The 26328-nt window shown below is 39.6% G+C and overlaps 1 protein-coding gene across 2 annotated transcripts in view; it reads left to right on the forward strand.

Annotated features, from left to right (window-relative positions):
• REEP3 (receptor accessory protein 3) overlaps positions 1 to 20343 on the forward strand; it is a 142994-nt gene extending 122651 nt beyond the window's left edge. For both annotated transcript variants that reach the window (XM_060193132.1, XM_060193202.1), the window contains 3 exons: positions 1336 to 1483; positions 14536 to 14681; positions 16028 to 20343. In XM_060193132.1, coding sequence (XP_060049115.1) covers positions 1336 to 1483; positions 14536 to 14681; positions 16028 to 16084 — 351 coding nt within the window. In that variant the 3' untranslated portion in view covers positions 16085 to 20343. The remainder of the gene's footprint in view (positions 1 to 1335; positions 1484 to 14535; positions 14682 to 16027) is intronic.
• Positions 20344 to 26328: the final 5985 nt, after the last annotated feature.

Raw genomic sequence — 26328 nt, forward strand, 5'->3', positions numbered from 1 at the left:
AGGTTCTAGAGGGGGAGCGCAGCTACTCATATACCCTCAACCGAAGACCCGTCCTCTTCCACCTAGTGTGCAGCTTCCAGGTGGGACGCACATGAAGCGGTGAGGGAGGAAGGGGACACCCACCTAGCCAGCCAGATCAGCCAAATCAACCCTGGCCATCAGTGGGGTGACAGATGTCGCAGTCGGATGACCCTCACATCCTAATGGCACTTTTGACTCATTTGCACTAGGAGATGAAATTGCTTGGGTAGAAATATCTGGGTATTACAGACAACCTTGGAAATCGCAAGGCTTACAAGGGTGTATATGCCATTTACTTACCGTTCGTCAGGATGTAAACAGCCAAGAGTTGCTGAAAGAGGACACACAAATACAAAGGTAGAATCATAAAGTAAGGCATCTATTTCAGATGAGCATTAGTCATTTGCTTTTAGCATATCTCTGAAATTTTCTGTCATTCATTTGTTTAGTAAGTACAGCATAACCAATGTATTTTTTAAATGTTTATTAGTGATGTATTTATTTATTAAGGATTAACAAGATTGCAGGATAAGAGGGGTACAGTTCCACACAAATCCCTTCACCAGAATTCTGTATCCCATCCTCTCCATTGGAAGCTTTCCTGTTCTTCTTCCTATTCTGAGAGTATGGACCAAAATTCTTTATGGGGTGCAGAAGGTGGACGGTCTGGCTTCTGTAATTGCTTCTCCGTTGGACATGGAGGTTGGCAGATCGCTTCATATAACCAGCCTGTTTCTATCTTTCCCTAGTTAACTAATAAATTTAAAGATGTATGGAGTTCAATGAGCTGGGAAGGTAGCATTATGGTTATGCAAAAAAAACTTTCATGCCTATGGCACCAAAAATCCCAGATTCAATCCCTAACGTCATCATAAACCAGAGTTGAGCAGTGCTCTGGTAAAATAAAGGATAGGGTAGGCTAGGCTAGGCTAGGAATGGAACACAAATTAAGTCGAGGTGAGAAGGCCAGTGAGATAGCTCACCTGGGAGGGTGCCCGCTTTGCCAAGCCTGAGACCCAGGTTCAAGTACCAGCATAAGAAGAAGCCCTTTCTCTATGTCAATTTGGAGACAAATAATAATAATTGAGTTGTGAAAATGTGTTTTGGGTTTTGATATGTTATCACAGAGTTTCAATAGCTGAATCAAAATGTCAATGAAACGGGAATGTACTGGACAATTATTTCAGTTTTTCAAAGTTGTCACAATAAGATGAGCAAACTTCATGAAAAATGTTGAGGGGCAGTTAAGCACATGCATACAGAGTATTTTAAAGTGTAATTTCTTCTTGGATCTATTGCTTTTCTACTAAATAGAGCCAAGGAGCAATCACTGAACGTTTACGAAGTTTCAGCATGCACGATCTAACAGCTATCCAAGGGGATGAGCCTGTGGGGCAAAGGCCATACCAACCTTTACCAGAAACAAAAAAGAAAAGTAAACCGACCGCCAGTGAATCAGCAGGTGAGCTTGTTTGTCTTAATATATTAGTTCCCTCCCTGGCATAACATATATAGGAGGATGCCCTGGGGTTCTCTCCCTCCCCTTTCTCCCTCTCCCCCTCTGCTCTCTTCCCTCCCCCCTCTCCCTCCTAAGTAGATAAATATATTTTTAAAAATTATGTACCTTCTCCACAAAGCAGAACTTGGACTGGAGTTGGTGTATTACACCAAAGTAAAAGACTTTGGGGGCGGGGGGAGAAGATTCAGGTCCTGGAACATGATGACAGAGAAGGACCTAGTGGAGGTTGAATTGTTATGTGGAAAACTGGGAAATGTTACGCATGTCCAAACTACTATATTTTACAGGTGACTGTAAACCATTAATCCTCCAATAAAGAAAAAAAAATGTTTACCTTCTCTATTCCCCCATTTAATCTTGGATGCATAACCAGATGGAAAGTACTTTGTTTGTTTGTTTGTTTTTTTCTTGCATCTTTAGTTGACACCTTAGCAGCAGATAGCAACTACTCCAGGTCTGTTAAATTCATGCATTTAAATTGTACTTTTTGGTTTTGCACTTGACTGTAACTCCCTTTCTCCAGATTTTTCTAGGTAATGTTAGTGCTTGTCTTCTGTTTATTCTGGCAACTATCCAGCTAAGAAAGCAGCACCAGCCTCTTTGGCTGTCATTAATATTTAGAACTAAGTAGGTTGAGATGGTTACCACCACCAGCACTAGTTCTGACTTGTGGTCAATACTCCTGCTACTCAAACTGTATAGTGACATCTGAGAAATTGTATAGATAATTACTACCACAAGAACATGCACAAATAATATTAACAACAACAACAAAAAACCAACTCACAAGATAAAAGTTTAAGAAAGCAATGAAAGGCGATTCAGTTTGAAAACAGGATTACTTCAACGACAGCTGTGTTGAAATGATGTATTCTAGTTCAAGAACTAACTTGAAGGCATATCCTAATGTAAAAATAAGCATGTCATAGTTGATATATTCTATAACAATTATTAATAAAGTATAATAGTAGCGCATATATATATATATATACAAATAATAAAGTATACTATCATTGTTCTTTTATCAGACTAAAGACTTTTGGAGGGGGTACTGGGGGCAAGGAAGTAGACAGCTCTCCTAGGACACTTTGCCATGCACATAGACTCAAGTTTGAGCCGCTGGCCACCACTTGGGAGCACCTGCATGGGGGAAACTTCATGAGTAGGGGGCCATGCCATCATATCTCTGTCTCTGTATTTCTGTCTCTCATTCTCTCACCAAGGAATTAAAAAGAGAGTACACTGAGAGCAGAAAATCACGTGGCACAAAGGGAAGTTGTAGTTAAAGGTTTAGCTAAGAACTAAGATCTTCAGAATACTCTTTTTTTTTAATTTAAGAAAGCATTAATTAACAAAACCATAGGGTAGGAGGGGTACAATTCCACACAATTCCCACCACCCACTCTCCATATCCCACCCCCTCCCCTGATAGCTTTCCCATTCTCTATCCCTCTGGGAGTATGGACCCAGGGTCATTGTGGGTTGCAGAAGCTAGAAGGTCTGGCTTCTGTAATTGCTTCCCCGCTGAACATGGGCGTTGACTGGTCGGTCCATACTCCCAGTCTGCCTCTCTCTTTCCCTAGTAGGGTGGGTCTCTGGGGAAGTGGAGCTCCAGGACACATTGGTGGGGTCTTCAGTCTAGGGAAGCCTGGCCGGCATCCTGATGACATCTGGAACCTGGTGACTGAAAAGAGAGTTAACATACGAAGCCAAACAAGTTGTTGAGCAATCATGGACCCAAAGCTTGGAATAGTGGAGAGGAAGTGTTAGGGGGATACTCACTGCAAACTCTAGTGTACTTGTGCTTTCAGGTATATATTTTGCAGTAGTTTACAGATACGTGTGAACATATGCTCTCTCTCACAGAAACTGGTGTATATCTAGGTTTTGGGACTTTGTTAGAAAGTGAACCACCTGAGATGGAATTAGAGCATACTATGAAAGGAAAGGTCTCACCCGAGTAATGAAGCTAAAGGGTTGTCATTCCACACGTGAAGTCTCTGGACACAGTCTGAAATGAAGCATGTTGAGGTGGCAATCATTGTGTTGAGAATACTCTTTTTTAAATAATAATTTTCATTTCGTTTTGAGGTAGCCTTGGTTTATAAACTGTAAGTGCCTTAGAACTACAATTTCTCACTGACTAAAAATATGTTGCCTCACTCCTACCAAAGCACCAATAACCCTTCACCAAAGTCCATTGAGCCCCCTTCCCCTTCCCCCTTCCAGTTCTCTCTCTCTCTTTCACACACACACACACACACACACACACACACACACACACACACCATGCCCTTTGTTAACCTCGGTGCTGCGATTTGAGTTCATAGTCTTATTTGGGCTTTGTTATTTTCCTTGTTTTGTTTATTTAGAGTTTCTGTGGAGAAATCAGTTGATAATTTTATGGGATTTCCATTATTGGTGACTCTTTTTACTTAACAGCCTTCAGAATCTTCTCTTTTCGTCTTTGATCTTGGCCATTTTAATTATTATGTGTGCCTTGATGAACTTAGGTTTGGTTTTATTTTTCTTAGAGCTTCCTGAGCCTGCGTGTCTGTCTCCTTTAATTTGGGGAGAGTCTCAGATAATATTTCTTCAAATATGAATTCTCTCCTTTTCACCCTCTTCTCCTTATATCCCTACGATATGAATGTTACTCTTGGTATTGTCCCAGAACGCTCTTATATTTTCTTCATTTGTTTTCATGCTTTTTTTTTTATTTCTTTGGAATGACTTCCTTTAATTTCACTCTAAGTTTGGGTGTCTGTCTTTCTGTAGATGTTCTCCTCTACTGAAATGTTTTTTTCTTTAAGTTCTACAACTCAGCTCCTCATTCTTCTAGTCACTGTTACCCCTTTTTCTGTAATTTCTCTCCTCATTTCTTTGAATATGCAGCATTCCTGCATAGATTTTTCTCATTTTTGTGAGCATTCTTAGGACCTTGGTTTTGCCGTCTTCCTCGGCTCTTTTGAATCTGGCGTTTTCAGGGTACTGTGTATGTCTCCCCATTATATTTGATTTTCTGTTTGGATGAAGGCCACAGCCTGTACTTCATCAGGTCTGAGCAGTGACCAAATGCTTATAGTCACAAGTGCCAACTAAGGTTATATTGCCAAGGCTCTGCAAGACTAGGAATTTGAGGTTGCAGATGTGTCACAGACTAGGAGGAGGACTTTAACTGTTGCACCAATAGCATGTTTCTCTGTGGGTCCACCCCCAAGACCCCATGGCTTTGAGGACTGAGTTTCACAACGAATAATTTCAACTGGCTGTGGCTTATGGTGGTGTGGGGGATTGAACCTGGGGTTTTGGAGCCTCAGGCATGAGAGTCTCTTTGCATAACCATTATGCTATCTGCTCCCACCCTGCCATTAATATTTTTAATATTTTAAGTGATTTAAAATTTTCCCCGATGAGCAAGCAAGGTAATTCACCAAAGAAAATGCCTGTTTTGTCATGTAGGCTTGAGCCCAGCCCACATACACTGGCAGAAGCTTCAGTGTCTTCCCTCTTTGTCTGTCTCTGTCTCTCCACTCCCTCCTCCCATCTGGAAAAAGTTAACCTCAGCAGTGAAGTCCTGGTGTTGCCACCTGCACCCCCACCCTCCCCCACCCCCACCTCCGCACTAAAAATATCACAGCCATTTGTTTTACTCACAAATCTATGGGTGACTTGGCTCAGTGAGGCAATTCCTGCCTGGGGCCTTCTGCAGCTACAGTCAAACAGCAGCAGGAGTTGGAGTCATGATCTCAATCCTTCGCTGATATTTCTGTTGTTTGAGTCGGGCTAAGTAAGACAGCCAGTGTCTCAAACCCTTGGGACTTCCCAGACATCTTCTCTCACCATTTCTTTGTGGTCTCTATGTAGGCTTGGTAGATTTCTTGCCTTGTATCTAAAAATCTGCAGAGCCAGTGTCCTAAGAGAAATAAGCAGAAGTCAGGTGGCATCACTTCTGCCTTGTGGTAGTTTCTGTTGAAGCAAGCACAGTCTCTCGAGATTCAGTGGAAGAGTTGAAAAGTGTTAGCGAATTTCTGGGTTATTTTAAACCGACCACAACAAGACTATAGGGAAACAATCTCATATACTCTTTATGGGATTTAAAAGTTAGAACAATCCTTTTGGATGATGATCTAACAGCAATTACCAACATGTATCTTAAATATCTCAACAAGAAGCTCAGAATAAATATGTTATAAGAAAACAGACAGTTGTTCAAAGACATATGTATAAGAAGTCCACATAGTTATTCATAAGAAAATATTGGGAGTGCTAGGCAATGGCACAGCGGGTTAAGCGCACATGGCACAAAGCACAAGGACGGTATAAGGATCCTGGTTCAAGCCCCCGGCTCCCCACCTGTAAGGGGGCCACTTCACGAGCAGTGAAGCAGGTCTGCAGGTGTCTATCTTTCGCTCCCCTCCTCTCTCCATTTCTCTCTGTCCTATCCAACAACAATGACAGCAATAACTAATAACAACAACAATGATAAATAAAAGGGCAACAAAAGGAAAAAATAAGCCTCCAGGAGCAGTGGAGTCATAACAGTGGTTTATTAACCATGGAAAATAATATACTTACTGGCATAAAGCACTCAAATTGGGGCCAGGTGGTGGCACACCTGGTTAAGCACAGACATCACAGTGCGCAGGACCCAAGTTCAAGCCCCCTGTCCCCACCTGCAGGGGGAAAGCTTCATGAGTGTTGAAGCAGGGCTGCAGGTGTCTTTCTGACTCTCGCCCTCTTTCTCTCTCCTCCCTCCTCTCAATTTCTGGCTACCTCTATCTAATAAATAAATATAATTTTTAAAAAAAAAAAACAACACTCAGGGAGTCCGGGGGTGGCGCAGCGGGTTAAGTGCACGTGGCGCAAATCGCCAGGACCTGCGTAAGGATCCCAGTTCGAGCCCCTGGCTCCCCACCTGCAGGGGAGTCGCTTCACAAGCAGTAAAGCAGGCCTGCAGATGTCTGTCTTTCTCTCCTCCTCTCTGTCTTCCCCTCCTCTCTCCATTTCTCTCTGTCCTATCCAACAACAATGACATTAATAACCACAACAATGTTAAACAACAAGGGCAACAAAAAGGAAAATAAATAAATAAATAAATAAATAAACTTAATTTATAAAAAAAAACACTCAAATTATGCAAAAAAACCTAGTAACAATGGAGTAGCTAGTGTGTATGTTAAAATTTGGTAGTAAGGAAGCACAACAGATAAATGATGAAATGGATTCATAGATGTAAAGTTTTTAACATATATATATATATATATATGTGTGTGTGTGTGTAAAAGAAAAGATTAACTCTGAGTAGAGGAATCTAGCGGTGTTTTGAATCAAGTGATTACTCAAAATCAGAGTAAAAACAGCAGTGCTCCTCCTTCTGAAAACTAATTTCGGACGAGTGAAACAGCTCACTTGGATAGAGTGTGGCTTTGCCATGCGCAGTACCCAGACTGAACCCAGACTCCATCATGTTGAAAGAAGTTAGTGCTGTAGTCTCTATCACTGTCTTTACCTCTCTGTCTCCCTATAAAAGTAAATAAATGAAGATTTAAAAAAAGAATATTTGTGGGGGTCGGGCGGTAGCGCAGCGGGTTAAGTGCATGTGGCGCAAGGACCGGAGTAAGGATCCCGGTTCGAGTACCCCGGGCTCCCCACCTGCAGGGGAGTCGCTTCACAGGCGGTGAAGCAGGTCTGCAGGTGTCTGTTTTTCTCTCCCCCTTTCTGTCTTCCCCTCCTCTCTCCACTTCTCTCTGTGCTATCCAACAACACCGACATCAGTAGCAATGATAATAATAACCACAACAACGATAAAAACAACCAGGGTAACAAAAGTGAAAAAAATGGCCTCCAAGAGCCGTGGATTCGTGGTGCAGGCACTGAACCCCAGCAATAACCCTGAAGGCAAAAAAATATATATATTTGCAACCTAGAAGATGATGCAGTGAGTAAAGAACTGGACTTATAAGCATAAGGTCCTGAGATCGATACCCAGCATGGAATATGCCAGTGATGCTCTGGTTTTCTTCTCCTTTCTCTCTATCCTCAATAAGTAAATAAATCTTAGAGAGAGAGAGAGAGAGGGAGGACTAGGGCCAGGTGGTAGAGCACCTGGTTGAGCACACACATTACAAGAACCCAGGTTGAAGCCCCCGCTCCCACCTGCAGGGGAAAGCTTCGCCAACAGTGAGGCAGCGTTGTTTGGTGTTCCTCCCTCCCCTCGCCATTTCCTCTTTATTTTTTTCTATCTCTATGCAAAATTAATTAATAAATAAAATTAAAACTAGAGTATTCACTTTTTATATCATGATTTTTTTCCCCCCTTCTATTCATTTACTTTAAAAAAAAAAAGACAAGTTGGTAATTTTTACAGTTAGGGAATTACATCCTCATTGCAGCATTCGTGGGGTCGGCTGGTGGTGCACTGGATTAAGTGCACATAGTGCAAAGTTTGCTTATGTGATCCAGTTCATGTGGTTAATGAATTTACCTTAGAAGCTCTAATTGTGTGCATAAGCAAACTCAAATATCTGGAGAAAAGCGAGTCTCTCTTGAAAGCTTATCATAGACTATTCTGATTTATTTATTTACTTATATTTAGATGTTTTATTTACTTGTTTATATGAGAGAAATAGGCCAGAGCACCACTCAACTCTGGCATGTAGTGGGGCCAGGTGTCAACCTTGGGGCTCCAGGCACCAAGTCCTGTGCTCTCCTACCAACCTCTCTCACTACTACTTTATAGAATTAATAATAATATTCTCTCACTGCCCAGAACATACTACTTTATAGAATTAATAATAATAATAATACTCTCTCACTGCCCAGAACATACTATTTTATAGAACTAATAATAATAATAATACTCTCTCACTGCCCAGAACATACTACTTTATAGAATTAATAATAATAATACTCTCTCACCGCCCACAACCTACTACTTTAATGAAGCCATTCAAATCTACATGTTGTCACTGGGGAGAAAAAAAAACATAACAGACACAACCCTACAAACTTCTAGCTATTTTTGTAAGAAAAAGGATACCTTGAACACAATATTTACTTCCTTTGAAAGAAGACCACATTTTGATAAGTGGAAATATAACTAATATGGAAGAGTGCTCTACTTCCATATTAGTTAAAAGTGATTCACTATTCAGTTTCAATACCAACGAATAAGAGGTTTTACTTTATTTTAGATGCTTCCCATATTTACTTATTTCTTAACACGCTTATGCATTATAACATTTTTATCCATGATTTTTAAAAAATTATTTATTTATTCCCTTTTGTTACCCTTGTTTTATTGTTCTAGTTATTATTGTTATTGGTGTCATCGCTGTTGGATAGGACAGAGAGAAATGGAGAAAGGAGGGGAAGACAGAGAGGGGGAGAGAAAGATAGAGACACCTGCAGACCTGCTTCACCACCTGTGAAGCGATTCCCCTGCAAGTGGGGAACTGGGGGTTCGAACTGGGATCCTTACGCCGGTCCTTGTGCTTTGTGCCACCTGCGCTTAACCACTACCACCCGACGCCCTTATCCTTGCTTTTTAAGTGAATAAGCAGACGTAGACTAAATTGCCTGTCAAGGATACACACTCAGTAAGAGAAACAGATATCCAAGGTTCCTAAGCTAATTCATAGCCTTTCACTTTTCAGTGTATAAAGAGATTATACGTCGCAAAGCATGAATTCAAACAGAGTACGGAGATGACCTTTGATAAGTTTTAGTCAAAGATGGCAAATAGGTGACATGCTTGCTTCCTGCTTTGTGCCCATGATGGTAGACATAGCTAATGGATTCTTATGCTTTCCCATGCCAACTCAGAATCCCACTTAGCATACTGCCCCAGAAAGCTTAACAGGATAATACTTGGTATTTATATAGAAGCCTGTTTATCTTCACCCACCTGTTCATCATTTTACCAGATGAGAAACTGAGGTCTGGAGACAGGAAATACTTTCTCAGCTTCTTCTGCTACAGGTCCAGGACTTCTTCTGCCACATAGCTATAGGCCCTTCCTTTAAAGTCAAACACTCTGTGATGCAACATTGAAGTTAATATATGGAAATTGTTTAGAACAATGTCTGGTACATGCCATGTACTGAGTCAGTATCAGTCATCGTTATTATTGTTGTTGTTATTATTATTACTAGTGAAAACAAAATGTGCACCAACTGTAAGATGTACAAGCTATGAATTAAACCAAGCCAAGGGCCGGGTGATGGTGCACATGTTACAAAGCACAAAGTCAGGCCCCTGGGCCCACCTGCAGGTGGAAAGCTTTGTGAGTGGTGAAGCAGTGCTGCAGTTGTCTCTCTTTCTTCCTCTCTATCTCCTCCTACCCTCTCGATCTCTGGCTGTCTCTATCCAATAAAGATAAAAAAAATTTTTTTTAACCAAGTCAGTATGAAAAACATCAGCTAGTTTCCAAAAGATGGTAGCAGAGCCCTGGTCAGAAAAAGCCTAAACAGTTGTAGTCTCAGGCCCCAGGGGTCCTAGCCTGACAGGCTTCTCCTCAACCTTGGGTCCACAATTTCTTCAGAATGTGGATGGAAGGCATCCTTTCAAGCACTATATCTAGTCTAGACTAATGATGTACCCAAAAAAAAAAAAAAAAAAAAAACTGTCCTTATCATTGTCTAGGTACGGTACCAAAAATAGGCTATCATCGTCACCTTTCAACTTTCAAAATGATCATAGAAAAATGAGTAAATCCATCACTTTTCCCAAATCTTTAACTAGAAAGAAAATAGTCTTTAGCTGAAATTGAGAAATTTTGAAGAGCCACATTACCATCTGGCCAATTTGCTGAGCTCTTGTCCTGATGTGGCACCCAGATTTAGATTTCTTCTGTACTTTTGGGCCCCCTTTTTCTCCTTCAAAAGCAAGCAAATCCTTGGGCAACTTGAATGAACATTTCCACTATTCAAAGAAGATTTTTTGGGGGGAGAGGGTAAGACAGAGAGAAATTGAGAGGGGAGAGGAAGATGGGAGGGGGGAGAGACAGACACCTACAGACATGCTCCACTGCTTGTGAAGAGACTCCCCTCTGCAGGTGGCTAGCTGGGGGCTCCAACCAGGATCCTTGTGCAGATTCTTGTGCTTAATACTATGTGTGCTTAACCTGCTGCACCACCGCCCAGACCCCCCAGAGCAGTAGGTATTTAGTTTGGCTCCTGTTTTCCAAGAGATGATTTAGTTGAACAAGTTTAATTAAACTTGTGAGTTGTACCTTGTAGATCTCAAATTTGATTAATGTTTCTCTCTTGGTTCCTTAGACTTCCTTCATTTCTGACTTACCTTATTCTAATAATTTTCCTGATTCTACTCTCATCCCCTTCTGATTCATTCTCTAAAATACAGAAAGAATCTTACAGGGAGATCATGTCATCCTTTTGGGTTAATGTTTTAATGCCCCCCCCACACACACTTCCATTGCTCTGTGATAAGTCCAAACCAAGTAACATGTGGTTTATTAGCACCCCACCCTGTTCTCCCACTCATTATATTTATTTATTTTTACGTAGGTTTTTTTTTTTGTATTTGTTTTTTTCCTCCAGGGTTATTGCTGGGGCTCAGTGTCTGCACCACACATCCACTGCTCCTGGAGGCTATTTTTTCCTCTTTTGTTGCCCTTGTTGTTTTATCACTGTTGTGGTTGTTATTATTATTATTGACGTCATTGTTGATGGATAAGACAGAGAAATGGAGAGAGGAGGGGAAGACAGAGAGGGGGAGAGAAAGACACCTGCAGACCTGCTTTACTGCTTGCTAGGCAACCCCCCTGTAGGTGGGGAGCCGGGGGCTCGAAATAGGATCCTTACGCCAGTCCTTGCACTTCTGGTAGCTTTTTTAAAAATATTTTATTTATTTATTTATCAGAAAGATAGAAGTAGAGAGAGAAAGGACCACGTATCACTCTGGTACATGTGCTGCCAGGGATTGAACTAGGGACCTCATGCTTGAGAGTCCAGTGCCTTATCCACTGTGCCACCTCTTGGACCACTTCTGGTACCTTTTACTGAGGCTCTCTAGAGTCTGTTTCCCCTCCTGAACTCTACATGTCTTTAGATAGAAAAAAAAAGATAGCTGTAATTTTCATCCTGGCATTTAATTTAGCCCATTGTCTGATACATGCAAGTTTCAAAATGCTTGTAGAAAAGGGAATCAGTCCATTAGTTTCCCCAAAACTATAATTAGAAAGAAAATAGTTGGGGGGGGGGGGCTGAAATTAAGAAACAAATAGAGGATGAAATGTCTAATTTGAATGAAATTGAGTCCTAATCATATAAATCACGGAGCAATTTAGGTAACAGAACCGTAGAGAAATCGGTCGTTACAGCTACTTGCTTTCTCACCTCTATTTGATTTCTCTTTCTGCATGTTACTTTAATCTTACATTAGGACCAAGAACGTTATTGAAGCAACGGTGACAGGAAGAAGAAGAAGAAGAAAAAAAAATCTAGAAATGACAACCTTAAAACATCTTTATTCTAGTTTATTATCCCAGTGCAGAATATAGATTTTCTAAATAAAAAGTTGGGCAAATTAAAAAAAGAAAGTTTATCTTTCCTAAAAGATCCATTTCCAGGAGATAAAGTGATTTCCTTTTTACACTTTCCCTTTGTTTCTATATATATCTTTTTCCATTTTATATTGAATCAGACATGTTTTCCCATGACTGTTGACCTCTGTAATTCCCTTTCCTGATTCCACAGGACCTCACAGTTCTTCCAAGCAGTCATGCTCCATTCTGTCCTCAAGCCTTTCTTTGCATGTACTTTTTTTTCCTGTCTGAAACATAATTCCTTGGGCTGTTGCAAAAACAACGAAGAATCTTGACCTAAATAATGACTAATTCTACTTCTGAATCCATCCTAATTCCTAGCCAAAATGTCTGGGAGCCTAAGATTCTGCTTACTTAATATGCAATTAATGATGGTTATCTTATTATGAGCTTAAGAGACTTATTAACAGTTTGCTTAGTGAGTCTCAAGTCACTCATGTCTTGGAAGAGCAGATTAATAATCATTTATACAGTTTTTATTTTCCCGTGTAAGAAAATACATCCCTTACCCTCCTGAACTTGGAAAGCCAACCTTTTCCCTCAAAATGTAGGTGTTTTTGCTAAAGGAGCTTTTTTTTTTTTTCCCCTCCAGGGTTATTGCTGGGGCTCAGTGCCTACACCACAAATCCACTGCTCCTGAAGGCTATTTTTTTCCCTTTTGTTGCCCTTGTTGTTTTGTCATTGTTGTGGTTATTATTATTGCTGTTGTTATCGTTGTTGGATAGGATAGAGAGAAATGGAGAGAGGAGGGGAAGACAGAGAGGGGGAGAGAAAGACAAACACCTACAGACCTGCTTCACTGCTTGTGAAGCGACTCCCCTGCAGGTGGGGAGCCAGAGGCTCGAACCAGGATCCTTATGCCGGTCCTTGCGCTTCGCTCCATATGCGCTTAACCTGCTGTGCTACCCCTAACGGAGCTCTATTTACCTTTTGTTAAAGAACACGTGAACCTCGATGAGTATCGTATCCTCATCCCAGTCTTTATAATCTGCCTACTATTCTGGATGCCTTAGGTGTAGGAGAGACTAAGAGTCCCGCTCGCCACTGGCAGTAATTCTCTGGATGTGTGCCCCCACTGGAGGCCCAGAAACCCTGTGTATTCATGAGTTCTCCATATAATTTTCATAGGTGCTAAAGTTCTATAACCACTACTTTAAGATGGGAATGTTCTAGTCCCCGAACCCCAGCCTCAGGATAATCTCACACGTCCTAACAGTGACCCGCCCAGCTGTCTGCATATTCTCACATTGTCCAACATAAGTCTTTATAGCTACACGTAGCCTGTTAGCACAACCGCACCATCCCTTCCTGACCTTCCTGAGGCTGGCTCTTTTCACGGACTAACATCTGTCATCATAGCCTGAGGCGTTTCCAATTACTGCAGCCAGTCTGGCTGGATTTTATCTCACAGCTGCAACCATGTTGGTTTAACATCTCCATCACCTGCCCCCGGTGAACTTCTCTTAGACCCTTTGCTCTTACTTGACTCCTGGGTTCACCCCACCGGCCCCAATCTTCACAAAGGTTTTTGACCCATGGTGGGGGGGGGTTAACCCCCAATTCCTAATTAAAATTAAAGGTAAAAGACAGACTACACAGCTGTTTATGTTGTTTAAAATTTACAAAGTGGAAAAGGGCAAAAAGATATTTCACTATAAGCCTGCTGCTATTCTTGGACATTTAAGCCAGAGAAAGTTGTTACTGCCTCAGAAATAAGATTATTTTGAATTATTCAGGAAATGCATGGTAAAAAATAGGAATGGTCAAGAAAACCTTTCGAGAAGAAATGAGTTAGGAGCTTTATCTGCTAGAATAATGCAAGGGGCACAGAGTAATGATGAAGGATATATTCGTTTTTTTTAAAAAAATATTTATTTCCATTTGTTGCCCTTGTTGTTTTATTGTTGTTGTTGATGTCATCATTGTTTGATAGGGCAGAGAGAAATGGAGAGAGGAGGGGAAGACAGAGAGGGGGAAAGAAAGATAGACACCTGCAGACCTGCTTCACCACCTGTAAAGGGACTCCCTGCAGGTGGGCAGCCAAGGGCTCAAACCTGGATCCTTACACCAGTCCTTGGGCTTTGCTCCATGTACGCTTAACCCGCTAGGCTACCACCAGAGTCCCTAGAGGATATTTTTTAAGACTAGTATCAAGAGAAATGTATGAGTTATACTAAGGCATTCCTAAGTAAACATTCTGTTCTCTACCAATACTTTGAAGGCCCTGATTATATATTGCTGGTTGGCTTAGTTTCTTTCTTAAAAGGTAGAAAAGTGAAAGGTCCACGTGCGCTTAACCCGCTGCGCCTGCCACCCGACTCCCGAAGGACGTATTTTAGATGAGAAAGGGAGACTAGGCAAATGCAAATCATGCAGAGACTGGCATCTTTTTATCAACACATGATGCTTTTGACAACTCCTTTAGGTTATGGAATTGCTCTGAAAGATGGGGATGAGAGAACAGATGAAGAAGCAGAGGGCCCGTATTCAGATGATGAGATGTTAGCACACAAAGGGCTTCGAAGATCACAAAGCATGAAATCTGTGAAAACCATCAAAGGCCGCAAAGAGGTTAGTGACATATAATTGTTTTCCCTAGTATTCAATTACTAATTGCTTTATTAGTATTCAGGACATTAATTATCCATAAGCAAAAACTGGAGTGGCAGAGCAGTAGTTACATTTAAATTTCTGTGTGTGTGCTGGATGTGCTAGAATCTCTGCAAGTTTAGAAAATGGTAAGTTCTTTGTCTTCCGCCATATTAACATAAATGGTTCATACATAGCGAATGCTATGGCTGTCCTGTGTACCCAGTGTCCACCCTGTGCATAAGCAAATAAAGCAATCAACAAACTTTAGTACAGTTTTGCTTAGAACCAACCCTACATGAGGATTAGATAGTAAAAATTTATCCATAACAAGGTGTGTTTGTGTGTATATATTTCCAGAAAGTATTTAGGCAAGTGTGTATTCAGGTAAATGGCCTCAGATTAGTGTGAATAATATTCCTAGTTATTTCCCCAAGTAAAGATAGTAATAAAAGTTAAGGTTAAGATTAGAATCAGGGAGTCGGGCGGTAGCGCAGCGGGTTAAGTGCACATGGTGCAAAGCACAAGGACCGACTTGAGGATCCGGGTTCGATCCCCGGCTCCCCACCTGGAGGAGGCTTGCTTCACAGGCGGTGAAGCAGGTCTGCAGGTGTCTGTCTTTCTCTCCCCCTCTCTGTCTTCCCCTCCTTTCTCCATTTCTCTCTGTCCTATCCAACGACGACATCAATAACAACAACAATAATAACTACAACAACAGTAAAGATACATAGGCAACAAAAGAGAAAATAAATAAATGTGAAAAAAAAACCTGAAAAAAATTAGAATGAATTGGGTGCCGGGTGGTAGCCAGGGGGTTAAGCGCACATGGAGCCAAGCGTAAAGACCAGCATAAAAATCCTGGTTCCAGCCCCCAGCTCCCCACCTGTAGGGGAGTCACTTCACAGGCAGTGAAGCAGGTCTGCAGGTGTCTGTCATTCTCTCCCCCTCTCTGTCTTCCTCTCCCATCTCACTTTCTCTCTGTCCTATCCAACAACAACTACAGCAATGATAGTAACAACAACACCGATAAACAACAAGGGCAACAAAAGAGAAAAAAATGGCCTCCAGGAGTGGCGGATTCGTGGTGCAGGCACCGAGCCCCAGCGATAACCCTGGAGGCAATAAATAAATAAATAGATTAGAATCAATTATATCATTGTACCAACTACATTTTTGGGTATTTAAGTAGTGATATTTTTTTAATACATGCTTCAAGGATAATTGATTCTTTGTGTAATAAAAGTTAAAATATATTTACTATTATTATGAGTTATATTTAATTTCAGAGAGCAGTCATCTAATTTGTAAAAAAACATTTCTCTCTCCAGGTGCGGTATGGATCACTAAAATATAAAGTGAAGAAGAGACCACAAGTGTATTTTTAGTCATATAGCAATCAAGTAACCCAAGAAAAATTATGATATAAATTTTTATAACATCATATTTGAGATTTACATATTAAAAATACTTCTTTACCTTGCGGTGGTGAAAGGTTTACTCTTATCAATTTAAATGCCTTCTATTACTTTAATAATTATTTCCAAATTTTGACTACTAATCATAATAGTTAAAATCTTTTACATATATGTAATACGATATATAAAAAATTATGTTGTTTTTCAAATTCTTCAAAACATCAAGTTGTCTGGAATCTGTGGTGAGACACAAACCCACAGTATACTTGAAAAAGAGCTTTGGCTGTTTTTTTTATTTTTAGGGTTCAAGATACATCAACCTTTGTAGTATTGTACTGTGCTTACTTGCACTTACTCGTATACTTATCACATAAGGCCAATAATTAAATAGACTTCTGACCCAACAGTGGTAGGACATACTATAAAATAAGGTATATTGTATACTATTTAAATTTTAACTTTTTAATACTTAACTAGTTTTTCTACCATCAACTGAATGTCTTCTAGAACAAAATCTGAACATCAGATACCCACATAGCACTTTTATTCTTGACTAGTTTTGCACACTTGAGAATTGTTTACTCATTTTGCAACTGTACATTTGTTTTATTGACACTATCTTTGTTGTTACTGGTATTACCCTGGCACGACAGATTTATGCCTTGAATTGTGTCATCTCTTTTCTTGTGGGTTTCATTTGTTCAATTGATTTGATTTCAATATATATATAGCCAACTATTCAATTAAAATTATATCTATGCTTTTCTTTACAGATCTTAAGCAGCTTTCCATAATTTAACTCTACATTGTAGTTGAACTAAGCATTTTTTTGTTAGCGCTACTTATACTTCCAACTTTTAAAAGGAATAGATTTTGTGAAATAGAGTTAGAGACTAGTTTAGTACATACATAGGTCTGTTGTAAGTCATGAAATTACCCAACAGTTAATTCATTTGCAAACCTGGCATTGATATATGCTGCTGGTTTATAAATCTGGTTATGATTGGAATTATTTGACTAACTTCTTGAGAGATTATTTCCTAAGTATAAATGCCAATGTAAAATACAGATGTTAGTCTTACATACTAGAACCTACTAGAAAAATGACATTTTTATCTAGGAGATTTTGAGTTACTGAACTTCAAGTTTTATTTATTTATTTTTTTAGATTATATTGATAACTATCCATTATGAACTCTAAAACAGTATACTTCCAATAATGACTTTAGTGATCAGTAATCAGATTTGGACAAATACACTTGTTCATATAACTTACTTGACTTTTATACTAGTTTGTCCAAAAAGGAAAAAAAAAATTTGAGAGAGATTTGTGAACTCTGACTTTTCTACCTTTTAAAGAAAGAAACTAAGCCAACCAGCAATATATAATCAGGGCCTTCAAAGTATTGGTAGAGAACAGAATGTTTACATAGGAATGCCTTAGTGTAACTCATACATTTCTCTTGATACTTAAAAAATATTCTCTGGAGTCGGGCGGTAGCGCAGCGGGTTAAGCACTCGTGGCGCTAAGCTCAAGGACTGGTGTAAGAATCCCAGGTAGAGCCCCCAGCTCCTCACCTTCAGGGGAGTCGCTTCACAAGCTGTGAAGTAGGCCTTCAGGTGTCTCTCTCTCCCCCTCTCTGTCTTCCCCTCCTCTCTCCATTTCTCTCTGTCCTATCCAACAACGACGGCATCAGTAACAACAATAACTACAACAATAAAACAACAAAGGGAACAAAAGGGAATAAATAAATAAATATTTAAATATATCCTCTAGGGAGTCAGGTGGTAGCGCAGCGGGTTAAGCGCACCATGGTGCAAAGCACATGGACCAGTGTAACGATCCAGAGCCCCGGCTCCCCACCTGAAGGGGAGTCGCTTCACAGGTGGTGAAACAGGTCTGCAGGTGTCTATCTTTCACTCCCCCTCTCTGTCTTCCCCTCCTCTCTCCATTTCTCTCTGTCCTGTCCAACAACAATGACATCAATAACAACAACAATAAAACAAGGGCAACAAAAGGGAATAAATAAATAAATATTTTAAATGTATCTTTAAAATAATATCCTCTAGATTATTTCATCTTCTTGATTTACAAACACTAAGTAAAAATTCATTCAGTTGCTTTTCTCTCAAAATGTAATACTATCTTCATTTACTTTACTGGCCTCTTAGACTTATTGTATTAGAATTTGATCTGCTGTGCCTAGACTTATCATTACAAATGCCACATCAACTTTGTCTTCTTTGTAAAAGCAAATGTCATCTCACATTGCCTGGCAAGGTCATGTGACTGATTTTGTATTAAAAATAATACAAAATTTTGTAATAATATGGGAGCTGATTTATACTGTTTGTCCCCAAGGCTAAGCCCATTGTTAAAACTGTTAATTATTCACGTCATGTGTTCAACCATGACTGTTTACCAGCCACCCTAATTCTTCAGTTATAGTAAACTCATACTCTTCAAATGGAAGAACTATTTATTCCTCTGTACTGCTAGCATTACAACATTTACTCAAAGACAATATCACTCTCAAACAGTTGATGCAAATCCTCCTTAGTTATGGAAGATGTGGTATAGCCGCAGAAAGCTAACCTTGGGCACTGAGCGGTAGCACAGCAAGTTAAGTGCACAGAGTGTGAAGTGCAAGAAACCTCTCAAGGATCCTGGTTCAAGGCCCCAGTTCCCCACCTGCATAGGGGTCATAGGGGTCGCTTCGCAAACGGTGAAGCAGGTCTGCAGGTGTCTATCGTTATCTTCCCCTCTCTGTCATCCCCTCCTCTCTCAATTTCTCTCTGTCCTATCCAACATCAGCAGCAATAACAACATTAACAACAACAATGGAAAAGAAATGGCCACCAGGAGCAGTGCATTTGTGAGACCCTGGACTCCATTTCTGTTCTCATATAATTGTGTCCCTTTGCCATCAAAATGCTTCCTCCTATATTTCTCGTATATCCTTACACACAGTCAGTATCATTTTGTTATTCTGTCTTTCCTTCCTCTGCTTTTCTTATGGTTCTTAACTTATGCATATTTTTTCTTGTGTATGAGCGTGCTCTAAGGTGGAGTAGGTATCTTTTTATATCTCCCTGCTTTCTGAGTCTTGAGTTTCTTTTTGAAAGATACATTCCTGGCTGCATCCCTAGACCACCGGTGCCTTGCTTCCCCACAGCCACCACTTGGTGATTGAGCACCGAATGCTGCATCAGCCTATTTAGGTCACTGTTTTGGTAGCTGTTAAAACTTAACCTAGAGCTTGTAGCTGATTTTTACTTTATCTTGTATTCATTTGACTTTTCAGTAACTATTTCTAGAGTTTGTTTGGAGTAAGGGTTGATTTATTCTTTAGTTTACCTTATGTTTTTTTTTCCCAGTATAAAAATGCACCAGAAATAAACTCTATTGCTTAAGTAATTATGTAAGTCTACATAGGTCCGGCCTAAAGTTCCCTCCACACATGTCACTAATATAGATGTGGATTTGGCTTGAAAAGCATACTACTAGGTTGGTTACTAATGATAAATACTTGACTAACCAGATTGAAGGAACAAAGTTATTTAAGTGTTTTCAGGGAACTTAATCCATACTTCACCACCAAAGACTTCTACAGTATTAAAAAAAATGTAAATATTCCAAATTTTCTGTAATGCATTGGTTAAGTGAATGATTGGCTTGTTGTTTTGAAAAGTGATTTTGTACTTTTTTTTTGAATGCTTGAATGTTTGCATTTTTAAAAGACAATACAGTACTACCTTATGTATAAAATATCAGTCATTGTTTGAATTGGACTAAATTTTTTGTTTTGATTTCTCACATGAGGAAAACTAAAGAGTCAATACCTACTGAACAGCAGTTTTTATCTTTTCTCCTACTAGGTTGACTCATTGGCAAATCAATTAGGTAAAATTTGAGATTGTTACAGTATTTCCTCTGAAAGTAAAACTATTTGAAAAAAAGTTCTGCTTTTTTTTTTAACAATTCTAACAGTGAATCTTCTAATATTATCTTATAGACTTATTGTATAGCAACTCTTTAAACAGTGACTTTGGATTACCATTTTATCTTCTAACATCTTATAAATCTGTATACCTTAGCAGTTATGAGAAAGTAGCTTTGCAATTTTTGGATTTTTTTTTTGTAAAGATTATCTTTAAGCTTTGGGGTAATTTTACAAATGTGTTTTGTGAAAACTTTAATATAAAATAAACTCATTTGTTAGTGATGACTTGCTTTCTATTATGTTATTTATTCTGGAGTCCATAAATTTATATTTGTTTGTGTGTGTCTATATATAAAACATAGTATAATAGACAAAATAAGCACATATTATATAAGGTCACAAATCATAAAAAAAAATTGTATACATTCTGGAGTACAAAAGAGTCACTGGATTGTTGGATTTATATATTTGAAAGGAACAATAGAAAAAAAAAACAATTAGTATAGCAATTCTAACCATCACTTTGTATTGAATGTCTACTATAAACATAAAATATAACACAAAATTCATTTTTTAATCAAGTATCTTATTTTTATTAGTGATTTAATAATAATCTACAGGATTATGGACTAAGAGAAGTACAACACCACACAATTCCCACCACCAGAGTTCCACACCTCATCCCCTCCAATGGCAACTTCCCTATTCTTTATCCCTCTGGGAGTATGGACTAAAGATCTTTATATGGGGTACAGAAGGTGGGAGGTCTAGCTTCTATAATTGCTTCTCCACTGGACATGGATGTTGACAGGTTGATCCCTGCCCCCAGCCTGTTTCTATCTTTCCCTAGTGGGTAGAGCTCTGAGGAGGTGGGGTTCTAGGACTCATTGGTGAGGTCATCAGCTCAGGGAATTGAGGTTGACTTCATAGTAGCATCTGCAACTTAGTGGCTGAAAAGCATTAAACTATAAAGCAGAACAAACTGTTTAGTAAGCAAGAACCTAAGGGTAAGGATATATATAGCAGATGAGATTTGGGGTCTTCATGTTAGAAGAAGCAAAGAAGTCTGTGTTAGGTATATTCCAAGGGGCCCATGACTTTAGTAATTTTTGGTTGAGCCTGATAGCTAACTTGCAGATGGGCTGAAAATACTGTCTGGGAAGATAGTGTCAGAGTTAGAAACAGAACTAGAAAGCTGAATCAGGGCAGAGTAGCTCCAAAATATGGGGAAAGTATATAAATACCATTAACAAAACCCCATCTATCTCACCTAGGGCCTATGTATATCCATTCTCTCTCTTTTTTTAAATTTTTATAAAAAGGAAACACTGACAAAAACCATAGGATAAGAGAGGTACAACTGCACACAATTCCCACCACCACAACAAAATTCATTTCTGTGTATCCTGAAAATCTTCCGGGAATAGGTACCATGTGGAATTTTTTTTTAAATCTTTTGTATTATCTTTATGTACTGGATAGAGACAGCCAGAAGTAGAGAGGGAAGGGGATGATAGAGAAGGAGAGACAGAGAGACACCTGCAACACTGCTTCACCACTTGCAAAGAAACCCCCCTGCAGGTGGGGACTCGGGGCTTGAACCTGGGCCCTTGTGCACTGCAACATGTGCCCTCAACCAGGTGCGCCACCACCCAGCCCGGGTACCATGTGTTTTAAAACCAGTTACCTGTCTGTCTCACATTTAAGAATTAGAGATTCTTGAACTATATAAAGATTAAGAATTCTATATCTAATTATAAACAAATGAAAATTTCTCTTAAAAATATATTTTTTTATTTATTTCTTAATGAGAGAAATTGGAGGAGAGCGTGAAGAGAACCAGACATCATTCTGGTACATGTGCTGCCACAGATCAGACTTGGGACCTCATGCTTTCGAGTCCAACACTTTATCCACTGAACAATGTTCCCAGACCTTACAAAGTCACATTTTTTAAAGGATCCAACATTAAACTTTTTTTCTTCTGTATTACTTAATTGTGACATATATACATATGGGTATATGTGTGTGTGTGCGTTAAATTATCTACAGACATTTAAATCGATGTCTATTTTTCATTTTTTAGAAGGTATATCTTGTAATAATCCTGAAAAGTTAGAAATGTAAAGAAAGGGGCCTGATTGAGTCCACATGTTACAGTGCACAAGGACCTGGGTTCAAGTCCCCAGCCCTCACCTGCAGGGGGGAAAGTTTTGCAAGTGGTGAAGCAATGTTACAGATGTTTCTCTCTCTCCCTCTCTATTTCCTCCCTTCCCTCTCTGCTTCTGGCTGTCTCTATCCAATAAATAAAGATAATTTTAAAAAATATATGAAAAAGAAATGTAAATAAAGATTCAAAAGAGCACAATGAATATATGAGTTGCAACATATTTTTAGTATTTCATTTCTCATTTAAGTGGTTCATTGTTCTTGGGGAAAAAAAATTAAGGAACAAAAATATCAGACTGACTCATTGTTCCCTGAAAAACATCAGCTCTTTTATCTATCCATCATTATTCTAGTCTGAAATACTCTCCTTTCAGTCTATTTTTGGCAGTTTTACTAAACTGTTTTTTATGAAATTATTCAATTGGAGACAAAGTACAAGATTGATCATTGTACACAGTAAGTAGCTAGGCTCTAAAAAATAGAAAAAATACTAGGTTTAATCTTTCACCTGGTTATGCCTGATTAAGTGCAAGGAAAAAGAAAAGTATGGTATTTTATTCAAAAATGTCCCTTGAGTTTCTGTGTAAATAACACTATGCTTCTGTACAATGACTATATATAGTCATTAATGGAAGTAATTCCTGATTTTAAAGAAAACATTCACTATTATCAAGTATTTGGATGATTTCAGCATTAGTAAAGAATTTATTTGGTTCACATCAGCATTTTTGTTGATGATGAAAATCTCTGGTTCCCTTCTTTCTCTTAACCACTTAGAAAAAACTTAGGCCTCCAGAAAATATCCTGAATTTGACCACTAAACTCACCTGCCTCCAGGTTTCCTGATTTAAATCATGTTTATCACTCAACTAGAGGGCTCCTGGAATAACTTTTATTTAAGGCAGAATTTCTTGAAACATTTCTAGAAGCCTTGTAAAAAGTTTAAGGTGAGTTTTAACTTTGCATCTCATAGTAATCTTACAATTTGTTATATTTTCAGTTGATCCAACTTTAGGAAATGTTTATTTAAAAGAATGAAAGATAGAGGAAGGAAGGGAAAGAGAGAACGAAGGAAAGAAAGAAAAAGAAAGAGAAAGAAAGAAAGAAAGAAAGAAAGAAAGAAAGAAAGAAAGAAAGAAAGAAAGAAAGAAAGAAAGGAAGGAAGAAAAAGAAAGAGAAAGAACCTGCATGAAGATCCGGGTTCTAGCCCCCGGCTCCCCACCTGCAGGGGAGTCGCTTCACAGGCGGTGAAGCAGGTCTGCAGGTGTCTTTCTCTTCCCCTCACTGTCTTCCCCTCCTCTCTCCATTTCTCTCTGTCCTATCCAACAAAGATATCAGTAACAACAACAATAAAACAAGGGCAACAAAAGGGGCGGGAAGCAAAAAGAAAGAAACAGAGAAGAGGAGCAGTTGATTGATTTCTTTTTCTTTTTTTTTTTTTTTTGCCTCCAGGGTTATTACTGGGTGATTCATAGTGCTTTCACTATGAATCCACTGCTCCTATGGCCATTTTTTAAATTATTTGGATAGAACAGAGAGAAATCAAGAGAAGAGGGGAAGACAAAGAAGAGAAGAGAATGACAGACAGCTGCAGATCTGCTTCACCGCCTGTGAGGTGACTTCCCTGCAGGTTGGGAGCTGGGGTCTCAAACCGGGATCTTTGCGTGGGTCCTTGCGCTTCATACTATGTGTGCTTAACCCCGGGCGCCACCGCCTGGCCCCCAGAGCAGTTGATTTTGTATGTCAGTCTTGGAAGAAGAGTTTTTCTTCTAAGTTTGCTTAATGCTGAAACTTAGAAATTGAAATGATGGATGAGGATAATTGAAGTCAGATTAGAGTGTTTAACTTAATGCTTTATCAAAGTTTTTGGAGAGGGGCCGGGTGGGGGCACACCTGTTTGAGTGTATGTTACAATCACAAGGACCCAAGTTTGAGCTCCGGGTCTCCACCTGCAAGGGGAAAGCTTTGCAAGTGGTGAAGCAGTGCTGCAGGTGTCTCTGTCTCTGTATCTCTCTATTTCCCCCTTCTCTCTTGATTTCTAGCTGTCTCTATCCAATAAATGAAGATAATATTTTAAAAGTTAATTTAGGCGGTCAGGCGGTAGCGCAGCGGGTTAAGCGCATGTGGCACAAAGCGCAAGGACTGGCTTAAGGAGCCCGGTTCCAGCCCCCGGCTCCCCATCTGCAGTGGAGTCACTTCACAGGCAGTGAAGCAGGTCTGCAGGTGGCTTTCTCTCCCCCTCTCTGTCTTCCCTTCCTCTCTCGATTTCTCTCTGTCCTATCTAACAACGACGACATCAACAACAACTAACTACAATTACAAAACAAGGGCAACAAAAGGGAAAATAATTTTAAAAAAAAAATTAATAAAGTAAAAATTAACTTAAAAATTTTGGGACAGTGTTTCTCACTGTTTCTCAGTGTGTGTGTGTTCGATTCATTTGGACTGATTTGGTTTGGTTTAGTTTATAACTGGGGCTTCAGCACTACACTGTAGGGTGCCTTTTTAAAAATATTTATTCCCTTTTGTTTCCCTTGTTTTATTGTTGTAGCTATTATTGTTGTTGTCATTGATGTCGTCATTGGATAGAAATGGAGAGAGGAGGGAAAGACAGAGAGGGGGAGAGAAAGACAGACACCTGTAGACCTGCTTCACCGCTTGTGAAGCGACTCCCCTGCAGGTGGGGAGCCAGGGGCTCGAACCAGGACCCTTAACGCCGGTTCTTGCGCTTTGTGCCACCTGCACTTAACCTGCTGCGCTATGGCCAGCCTCCCGGGTGACTTTGTTCCTTGTCTAGATATAAAGAGAAATTTAAAAGAGAAACTGAAAGATACCATAGCGCTTGAAGCTTCCCTTACTGTGGCCTGGGTTAGTCTAGCACTAGAGTGTTCCTATGAACCCCCCTTTTTTTGCCTCCTGGATTATCACTGGGGCTGGGTGCCTGCACTACAAATCCACTGCTCCTGGAGGCTATTTTTCCCTTTTGTTGCTTATTGTTATTGTTATTGTTATTGCTGTTGTCCTTATTGGATAGAACAGAGAAATCGAGAGGAGGGCAAGTCAGAGAGGGGGAGAGAAAGACACCTGCAGACCTGCTTCACCACCTGTGGAAGGACCTCTCTGCAGATGGGGAGGGCTTCTTAAGCTGGTACTTGTGCTTTGAGCCATGTGCACTTAACCCACTGCACTACTGCCACCACCCCCCTTTCTTTCTTTTTTCTTTTTTTTTATATATTTGTATTAGTGATTTTCAAGACTGTAAAAGAATAGGGGTATAATTCCACACTACTCCCACCACCAAAGCTCCGTGCCCCTATCCCCAATGGTAATCATTATAGTTCTCCCAAGATCATAGTTACGGGTTGACTGTGTATATAACATTTCAAGTTCATGTATTTCAATTATTTTTTTCAATTATCTATTTTTACATATTTTAATTTTTTAAAAATATGTATTTGTGGTCTGGGAGGTGGCACAGTGGATAAAGCACTGAACTCTCAAGTGTGAGGGCCTGAGTTCAATCCCCAGCAGCACATGTACCAGAATAATGTCTGGTTCTTTCTCTCTCTCTCTCCCCTCCTTTTTCATGAATAAATAAATAATATATTTAAAAATATGTATTAATTTTAATGGAGAGATACATAGAGATACTAGAGCATTGACCAGCTTTGGCTTATGATGGTACTGGGGATTGAACCTGAGACTTTATAGCCTCAGGCATGAAAGCCTTTTTGTATAACAATTATGCTGTCTCCCCAGCCCTGTTTCAATTCTCTATATTCCAATTATGAGTGAAATCATTCCATAGATGTCTTTCCTTTTTCTCTTTCCCTCTCAGATCAGCTAAACAATGCTTGTCTTCCTCAGTTGTTCTCCAGAATTTCTTCCACCTTAGTGATGGTGTAAAAACAATGGTTCCTTGTGAGAAAACTTCTGGGTGCCAGTGGGGTTCAGTGCCTTCTAGTTAGCTTTCCCTAACATTTCCCCCTCTGGAAGTATGGACCAAAATCCTTTGGGGATGCAGAAGGAAGGGCTTCTGGCTTCTATAATTCTTTTTCCACTGGACATGGACATTGGCCAGTTGATCCAGACTCCCAGCCT

The sequence above is a fragment of the Erinaceus europaeus genome, chromosome 1, assembly GCF_950295315.1.
Source record: "Erinaceus europaeus chromosome 1, mEriEur2.1, whole genome shotgun sequence".
Lineage (NCBI taxonomy): Eukaryota > Metazoa > Chordata > Mammalia > Eulipotyphla > Erinaceidae > Erinaceus > Erinaceus europaeus.